Source organism: Gekko japonicus, unplaced genomic scaffold (genome assembly GCF_001447785.1).
Source record: "Gekko japonicus isolate JY-2015 unplaced genomic scaffold, Gekko_japonicus_V1.1 scaffold370, whole genome shotgun sequence".
Classification (NCBI taxonomy): Eukaryota; Metazoa; Chordata; class Lepidosauria; order Squamata; family Gekkonidae; genus Gekko; species Gekko japonicus.
In genome coordinates, this window is record NW_015174285.1 from 814,146 (window position 1) to 823,661 (window position 9,516).

Here is a 9,516-nt window from a genome sequence, read left to right on the forward strand (position 1 = left end):
TTGCATGAAATTTGAAAATATTTATCGGCTTTTCATCCAAGTCCCGGACACAAATCATAGTTCACACTGAGCTATTCAAAAGGGCTCAGAGCCTGGTTTATGAGGTTCCTAGGAAATGCAGTATTGAAATAGCCCACAGAGCTCAGGGAATCTCTGAAGTTGTCTGATATAGCTTGGGGAAACTACCTGCACTATATATGCCTCCCATTAGTCCAGCTTTATGTACAGTCACATAGGATGAACTTAAAAACATACAGAAGACTCTGCCTAGCTTCGGCTTTGCCTAGCTTCAGCTCAGGAGCCAGTTTAGTGTAGTGGTTAAGTGCATGGACTCTAATCTGGGAGAACCAGGTTTGATTCCCCACTTGCAGCTGCTGGGTGATCTTGAGCAAGCCATAGTTCTGTCAGAGCTGTTCTTGAAAGTGCAGCTCTCAAAACAGCTCTCTCAGCCCCACCTACCTCATGGGGTGTCTGCTGTGGGGAGGAGAAGGGGAAAGGAGTTTGTAAGCCACTCTGAGACTCCGAGTGAAGGGCGGCGTAAAAATCCAATCTCTTCTTCTTCTCTCTCTCTTCTTCAGTCACTTTGGAGAGTTTCAGACAAGATTAGGGGCATTGCATGGCTTCCTTACTTCCTTGCTCTTGAAAAACTTCAGCTTCCTTGGAACTGCTCCACCACTTTAGAGTCCACTTTATATTCAAGCAGGTCTCTAAATAAATTTCACCCATCTGTCAAAGCAGTGCATCCCCTTGAGGAACAAAATCAAATCGATCACAAGTGTATGAACCAGGAAGTTACCATTGATTTTAATATAGAGTCATCTTAATGTACTATATCTATTTCAACTATTTCCTGGTAAAGATTCTATGCTAGTAAATTATTTCTGTTGCGTTCAAAAGTTTCTGTACAAGAGTGCATTCTTCATCCGATTAGAATCAAAATCCTCAGCCCTGGTCAACAATGAAAACATTTGAACTGAATAAAAATGAAAATTGTTGCATGGCTCCAATATTTTTCTATACTGAATTATACAGAGGGGTTTTGTTAAAAAAACAACAACCCAGTCTTCATACTCTTAATGGACTTAACAGAGTGTTTACATACCAGCTGATTTTTATTCAGCAATATTTATTGGGAAATACTTGAGTTAATTAAGAAAGGTAATGATAATATATGCCCATATTCTCAGTACCAGACAGATCAGCATCTCTGCAGTTGTGACAGATAGGAATCTAGTGCTATACACAGCTGGCTGCCTTTTCATCTAATGTAGGTGCGTAAATGCATAGTCTAAATATGGTAGGCAAGGTGTGAATATTACTACTAGGTTTATTCTTGTTATCAGGGAGTTACAGTTTTTCCATGTAAACATATCATGCTAAGTAACAGTGCAATGCAAAATACCTTTTCCTGGAAGTAACCCCCATTGAATAGATCTGAGTGGGATTCTGAGTAGACCTGCTTAAAGGTGCCACAGAGTACTTTGTATTTTTGCTAGAGGTGACTAACGACCATGTCTCCTGAAACTTGAAATAATGTATGCCTTTTGTTTCTTCTTTCAAGAATCTGACGTATGAAATCATTCTGACACTGGGTCAAGCATTTGAAGTAGCCTACCAACTGGCCCTGCAAGCCCAAAAATCAAAACCTACAGGTGCTTTGACATCTGAAATGGTAGAAACAAAATCTTCAAAACCGGTGCCTAAACCTCGAGCCAGCATGAGGAAATCAGCGGTATGTATACTAGAAGTAATTTCATTCTCAGTTGAAGTTTTATGCTAGTTCTTAACGTGATGCCTATTCACAGGTGATCTTCCCAGCAAAGAATACTAGCCCTATATTGATCTAATTTCTGATTAAACTACTCTTGTAATCTCTGTGGACTTCAGTCACTTTAGGTAAGAATAGCAGATGAGAATAGTCCTTTAAACACCTATGAGGCAACAGAAGGGATTACAAATTATTTATGGACTTGGAATTCAGCAGTTATACTTAGAGCCTGCAAGGAATCAGAAGAGAAACTGTTCCCCCCAAAACACACACACATGGTCTCTCCCTGTAGCATTTTGTGAACTTTCCAAAGTCTGAGCAGGCTAATCTTCCTGCCTGTTACTAACCTTCAACTGCTGTCAACATTCCATGGTTCCGGCAGCATGTAGTTCTTACCAGACTTTGCTTTTATTGGGTGTGGGCGTAATTTACAAAATAGTATTTTTTTGCATACTTGGGAGTACCTTGAGCATGACTGGGCCAGTATCACTGCTTTTATGTGATGATAAGAAGCACCAACAACTTCACTATCAGGAGCAGTAGTCATACATTGTGTGATACAAGAGTGTAATAACAAAGCACACAGTTTTCATCTATGGATGTTAAGTGACCATAATTTGCTAGGATGCAAATTGATTCAGAATACATTGCATATAGATTCTTTGGGTTACAGACTCTTTCCTGTGATTGATACAACATTGAATTGTCTTTTGAAGATGCTGGTGAGCTTAAAGCCCCAAACTGGGAGCAGCTGGAAACATTTTTCTCAGAATGTACTATTCAGAAAATATTGTAGGAAACCGCCACTCATTCACTTGCAAACTATTCCACAATGTGATCTGATGAGGTGCACTCATATCACGTGGCACTGAATGAATGTGAAAGTATTTACTTCCCACTATGTGGTGTTTGTGTGATTCTCCTTGCAGTGAGACATTTGTCGCACAATTTCATGTCCCTGTCTCAGATCTAGAGACTGAGATCTAAAGTTAAGTTTAAAACAAAGAGCTTGTTGTGCTGTGAAGTTGCTTTTCTTCCAGGGTTTTTGGTTCTTAGGGCCCTTTAGGCTATATTTTTCCTCCCCTGAAACAAATATAGTATGTCTTCCAAGAAGCATTTCGGCCGGCCATGTTATTACCGATGACTTGAACCCATTATTCATACTCTTATGTTGTCTAATGAATTTTCTGATCACGTTCAATAAAGAATTATAAGTTGACACTGACAGCACCCTGTTCTTGCTCTGAGAAGGAGGGCATCTTGGAATGGGTGATTCCCACCAATTCTCAGGGAAGGCAAGACTAAACTCTTCAACTTCCTGTCTCCTGGGTGGGAGTCACCCCGGCCCACTTTGTTTCCTTTGGATCAAAGCTCCTCGCCCTTTTTTACTTGCTTTTCTCATACTTGAGGGAGAGTTTCCTAGCCTCTCCAGCCTTTCCCACTCTCTCTCCACACCTTTTCAGAGCTTCTCTTGGCTCTGCTACTTCTTTTTTCTCTGCAGTTTTTTTCTCCACTCCCCCCCCCCCTTTCATTGGAGGGACATGGAGAAGAATGGCCCAGGAACAAGCCTTGGAGGCTCCAGAGGAATATAAAAAATATTAATCTCTGAAAATGATGGAGACCCTCTCCTCCTTCCTTGTCTCTCATGAAGAGATCTCCCTCACCGACTCTAGTCTGGAGTGGCCTAGGAAAACTGCCATGGCCCAAAACAAAAGCACTTAAGAACGTACCATAAAAAAGGCACAAAAATAGCACCTCAGGCACAAATGGCTCTCTTGGCTTCAAGTCCAGCCCCTGGGGCTACGATGGCACACCAGGCTCCTCCACTGGATGCCCACCACTCTCTCAGCTGCCAGTTTCCTCTGTTGGACCCCCTCTGAACCAGAGGAACTTCTTGACTACTAGAATGGATCTTCAGGGGCTAAGGTGCTGACTCCCTTACTTCCCAAGGTTGTGGGCGGGTGGAATCCTTGCTTGGCTGAGATTATGGAATTTTAAAAAACAGCTGTGAGAGAGGAACTGCAAGGCATGCAAGAACACTCCTCTCACATGCCATCTCAGGGTCCCACAAGGAATGGTCTAGGCGTAGGGAAGAGCATGTTTCATCCTATCAGGACCTGCAGTCTCAGTGGCCCACAAAGCTTCTTCCTCCAGTGCCACCCCTGACAGGGCCCAGGGCAGCCTCTCAGGGGTAGACAGTCACAGTCAGAAAACCTGAGAGGGAGGAAGGAGAGTTTTCTTCAGTTGCTGACCAACCCATGTGCCTGTTCAATGCGGACAACAGAAATCCCTGACCCTGGAGAGAAATTCTCAGGAAGTAAATCCAGGCCCTGGGGGAACAAGGAACTTTGGTTGGTTGGTTTCCTTTGCCTGTTTTTTTTCAAAAGGCTGATGAAGAAGAAGAGGAGGAGGAGATTGGATTTATACCCCACCCTTCACTCAGAGTCTCAGAGCGGCTTCCAAACTCCTTTCCCTTGCCCTCCCCACAACAGACACCCTGTGAGGTAGGTGGGGCTGAGAGAGAAACTGCTCTTTTTCAAGAACAGCTCTTATCAGAACTATGGCTTGCCCAAGGTCATCCAGCAGGTACAAGTGGAGGAGTGGGGAATCATGCCCAGTTCTCCCAGATTAGAGTCTGCGCACTTAACCACTACACCAAACTGAAGGAAGAGTGGGCCAAGCCTATATCTAACGAACAGTTCCCAAATGTTGCCAAAAGCTTTATTCCTTGGCTCCTCACGGTCAGGGCCATGCTAATGCAGGACATATGGGGCAACGCCTCCTCCCAAATTTTCAGTGCCCCCACCAAATCTAAGAGCCCACCGCATGAGGCATTTTTTCTGCTGTGCCATGCCCACCTCCTTGGATAAGCCAGAAGTGGCTGCCACGCAGCCTGGGCAGAGCAGCTCCTCCTCCTTGTACCTTCCTTCCAGCACATATCCGGAGTAGCTGGGAGCTGCCTAGGAGCTGAGTCCGCGCAGGAGGAACATCTGTCCAGCACCTGGGTAAGACCACCGAGGCACCAACGTTCAGCCCTGACGCAGGAGGGCATGCTGGCCAACTTCTCCAAGTGCGCACAGCATGCAGACACCACTGGCGGCGCTCTGGGTCATGCAGGGCCTTCTCCAGCTCGTTGGCCTGTGGCAGACTTGTGGAGGACGAGAGGAAGGGAGAGGTTGTGATGCCAGGGACCCAGGCGGCCAGGCTGGCGAGAGGCCACATTCTAGGTCTGCTCTTGTGGAGCGTTCCTCAGAGTTGTGAGTGGTGGACAACTTCAGCTTCTATTCTATTCTATTCCATTGTAATTAATTTCAAAACACTGTTTAGTATTAAGCAAAACTCCTTTTTCCCCACCCTTCCTCCATCCAGAGTTTCCCAGTGAAAATCGTCTGCCTGTGGGGCTGCACACAGTATGGAATTCTTGCAGGTTCCCCTAGTGGATGCTCCAGTAGCAGTGCTACACTACAATCCAGAGGATGTTTTATCTGTATTGAATGGATTGGACAGAAATGCACACTATGTGCTGTGGGAGTCACATGAGGCCACAGCAATGACCATCAGGGCAGCAGCTATCTCTGCCTTAATCTCTGGAGCAGCCACTGTGTGGGCTCAGAAGCTGGTCCAACTCACTCCCAGCAACAACAGAAGGGAAATAGAAAGCACCAACTGCATTCTCAAGGAAGTCACCTTCCTAGCGGATGCCTCCCTCAATGCAGTGACCTTTGCATCCTACTCCATGGCAGCTGCTCTACGGCCAGGCATGTTCTATGGCTTTGCGCATGGCAAGCGGATCCCCATTCATAATAATAGTCTACCCACTCCTGGTGAAAGGCTGTTCAGGGCTATCTTCACAAGATCTTACTGGAAATTGGCCATGCTCAAAGAGAGTGGAGGGATGATGGAAGATCCTTTCTCTCTCATCCCTTTCATTCCCATCACACCTTTACACAGATTAGACCAGACCAAAGGAGGGGCCTGTGGTCAAACATCTGAAGCCCCTTTCAGTAAGCCCCAACTTCAGATCATTCCAGCTTCAGTCATACAGATTTGACAAGCCGAAATGCCTGGCCAAGCAAAGAAACCATAGCACCAGGGACACTCTGGTAGGTGACCAGCTTCAGGGATTCCAACCCAATGGCTTCAGTCTCAACCAGACCACTGGGTTCTACAAACCGTCCAGTCTTCATGTACCATAAAGTTTTGCACCTCTTTCAGTCTCCCAGATTTCTCTCTCTTTCTTTAAAAAAAAATACCTACAATGGTACAGGCTATAGAGCCAGTTCCCTTCTGCAAGCATCGCTCAAGAGTTTACTCCATATTTTTCATGGTACCTAAGAGAAACAGGGACTGGAGAGCCATTCTTGACCTGAAGTATGTGAACAAGTACGTGATCCACCAGCACTTTCGCATGGAGACCCTATGATTCATCGGACCTTCACCTCTCTCACAGAAGTCTACTCACACATTCTCATCCTTCTAGGACATCTCAGGTTTCTCCAGTTTACCTCCAGGTCATGGCTCTACCCTTTGGCCTGGCATCAACTGCTTGGATCTTCTACAAGGTTCCTATAGCTCTAGTGGCATTGATCCAGCAGCAAGGAATCAAAATTCACCCTTAGCTGGATGACATTGTGATCTGTTCTCCCATTCGGGAGCTAGCAATCAGGGACACTCTCTTCTTTTTTTTTTTAAGCCCCCGGAGGGGATTTTTTTATTGCATTTTTATAACACTACAAACTACAACAGAAAATGGGAGGGGGGACTACATTTATAGGATAAAGAAAGATACCCACTACTGACTAAAAACCCAAGAGAGGAGATCATCCCACCAGCTTAACCATCCATTTAGTCTTAATCCCATTATAAACTTGACTCAGTTGATGGTAAGATTATCTTTTTCATATCTTAAGTTTAACTGTCATACAGAAACACCCCAAAGCATCTCACTTCAACATTTTTTAAAGGCACAATTCAGAGTCCTTCAGCCTTTACTTCTCCTTGCCTAGTCTCTTCTGAAGCTTATAAGGACTTTTAGGGGCTGCCGCCCCTTTCTCTGATAGAGAGTCCTCCCTGGAGGATTCCGAGTCCAGCTCACCATTGGACTTACTGTCCTCCCCTTTTTCTCCTTCCTTCCCTGGCCCTCCCACCTGGACTCTTAAAAATTCCCATGCTTTCTGGACAGAGTCAATCTTTTCTTTTTTATCCTTGATTTTGAAGGTTATGCCTTCTGGAGTTAACCATCTATATCCAATTGCATTTGTCTGTAGAAAAAGAATTAATTCTTTATATTTCTTTCTCCTTTGTCTTATTTCAAATGGAATGTCTTTTAACGTCCTGATGATTCTCTCCCTTTGTCTCTGGCAAGCCCTGGAAGCGAAGGATCATATTAGCCTTTTCCATTTGTAATTGTAGCAGTTGATCTTCCATAGAAACTTGCTTCTTTTCCAGCTTTTGAACTTTCTTTTTCACCTTTTGTGCAGTGGCGTCCACTTCTTTCACCTTTTCAGCCGTTTCATTCATCATTTTAAGTGTCTCGGTTATCTGTGTCTGCTGTGTGGTGATGCACTGAGTCATTTTCGACATCTGATCCTTGAGGTTACTCATTTGGTCCAGTAGAGGACGCATGGATTCTGCCAAAGTCTTTGCCAGCTCGTTAGCTCCTTCCGGTTTAGGGCTCTCCGTTAAGTTTCGATTTTGAAAGTTTCTCTTTCTCCGTCCTCTTCCCCGCCATCTTTCTCAGTTGTTTACTTTGAAAAATATTTTGAAAGTCTCTGAATATGCATTCAAATGCCTGAACTCGCCTTGGTAAGTATTTCTTAACAGTTATGCATGCCTTCTCTTCCACTCCCCCCCCCTCAATTCGCTCAAAAGTTCATGCAGTTAGGAGGTGTCTCTCCCCTGCCCGCTTCACTTTCCATTTTTCAACATGGAGTAGGGAGATTTCTTTTTCTCTTTAACCGTCGTTTCGCTCAGTCAGACTCACGTTCATATCTGGTCTTCCGGCCCCGCTTTACTTCATTTCATCCGCTCGATCTCCTACTTTTGCCCCAGTCAGCGTCACTAGGTCCCATTCGGGCACTGCGCAGGAAGGACCATTGGGATGGAGAAACACCTCAATTCACCCACAATGCGTAGGCGAAGAGGCGACTCCTCATAAGTCCCCTGGCTAGGAGCCTTCCGCCAGGCTCCCTGGGAGGGTAACGGGGCAGCGCTCCCCCTCCTTCACGCCATGCACAGACCTCATCCCCGGGAGGTCCGGGAGATGTGTCTGTCTAGCGTGCCGCCATCAACCAGACGTCTCAATCAGGGACACTCTCAACACCATACAGCTCCTGGAAATCCACCGCTTCATTCTAAACAAGGAGAAGAGCAACCTTATCCCCTTGCAGGGGCTACAATTCCTCATAGATACGTGCCAGAATATGCTGTACTCCCCTGGAAAACAAGGCCTCCAGGATTTTGAGATTGGCTAAAAGATCTGGTCAAAGCCAAGCCTACTCAACTGATGACCCCTCCAGGCCTAATAACCTCCTGCATAGGGACAGTTCCATGGGCCCAATTACACACCAGACCACTTGTGATTATTCCAGCTCAAGCAGGGCTGGCTCTAGGCAGATTGGCTGAGCAGACTATCAATGAAAATGAATGGTCCATCAAATGGGAGATTTTCCTACTAATTGAAGCCAGATTTGGAATGCCAGAAGTGGATTTGTTTGCCTCAGCACCTAATCAAGTACCAAGATTTTTCTCCCATCTCCCTCAGTCAGAACGAGCTGATGTTGGAACATCTCTGTGGCCCAAGGGCCTATAGTACACCTTTTTGCACCCTCCCAATGACCCCAGGCTCTATGGAAGATACGTCAGGAAGACATGGAAGTGATCTTTGTGGCTGCAAATTGGCCCCACAGGCCATGGTTTTCATCCTTGGTGGACCTCTTAGTTAAGGCTCCTTGGAAGATTCCCATGAGCCCAGACATGTTGCAGCAGGGGCCAGTTTGGCACATGGATCCAGAATTGGGTCCATCTGAACATGTGGCCCTTGAAAGGAATGGGCTCCTGAACCTCGACTTCTCCTCAGGGCCTCTACAAAATACAACATGGGAAAGAACCTTCTCATGGTGGTGCCAATGCAACCACATCAACCCTGGCCTGGGCCATTGGTTGGCCTTTCTTCAGAGGATGTTCATCAAAAGGGTTTTTTTGTTTTGTTTTTTAAAAAACCCTTCATTGCCAGGTAGCAGCTATTGTCATGATCCTACTTTATGTAGTTGGCATCCCCTTATCAAGACACCCTCATATCTTCCACTTCCTTCAAGGGGTTACACAGATCAACCCTCCTGTGGTCCACGGATTCCCTTCATGGAGAGTGTATATGGTTCTTTTGCCTCTCACTACTACTTTCGAGTCCTCTTAAATGGCTGTGCTCTCTCAGCAGTGACTTCAGCTAGAAAGATGTCATATCTGGGAGCCTTGTCAGCCAGACAAGATCTATGTATCTTCCACAAGAGCAAGGTGGTGTTCAGCCTGGATCCAATTCACTAAGGCGAATTCAACTTTCACATGAGTCAAGGGATTCACCTCCCTTCCTTCTGTCTGCGTTCTAATCACTCAGAGGAGAGTGGCACTCTTCTGACCTTCAGAAGACCCTCAGAATCCATCAGAAAGGTAGACTCTTTTCATTTTGTTAATAGTCCCAAATGAGGAAGATGTCCAAATCAGGCATCAGCTGCACCATTCAACAGTGCATC

General features: G+C 45.5%; 1 protein-coding gene across 1 annotated transcript in view; it reads left to right on the forward strand.

The window, feature by feature from the left end:
- ANKS1A (ankyrin repeat and sterile alpha motif domain containing 1A) overlaps positions 1 to 9,516 on the forward strand; it is a 184,781-nt gene that overhangs the window by 173,258 nt on the left and 2,007 nt on the right. The window contains exon 26 of the mRNA XM_015423975.1: positions 1,562 to 1,732. Coding sequence (XP_015279461.1) covers positions 1,562 to 1,732 — 171 coding nt within the window. The remainder of the gene's footprint in view (positions 1 to 1,561; positions 1,733 to 9,516) is intronic.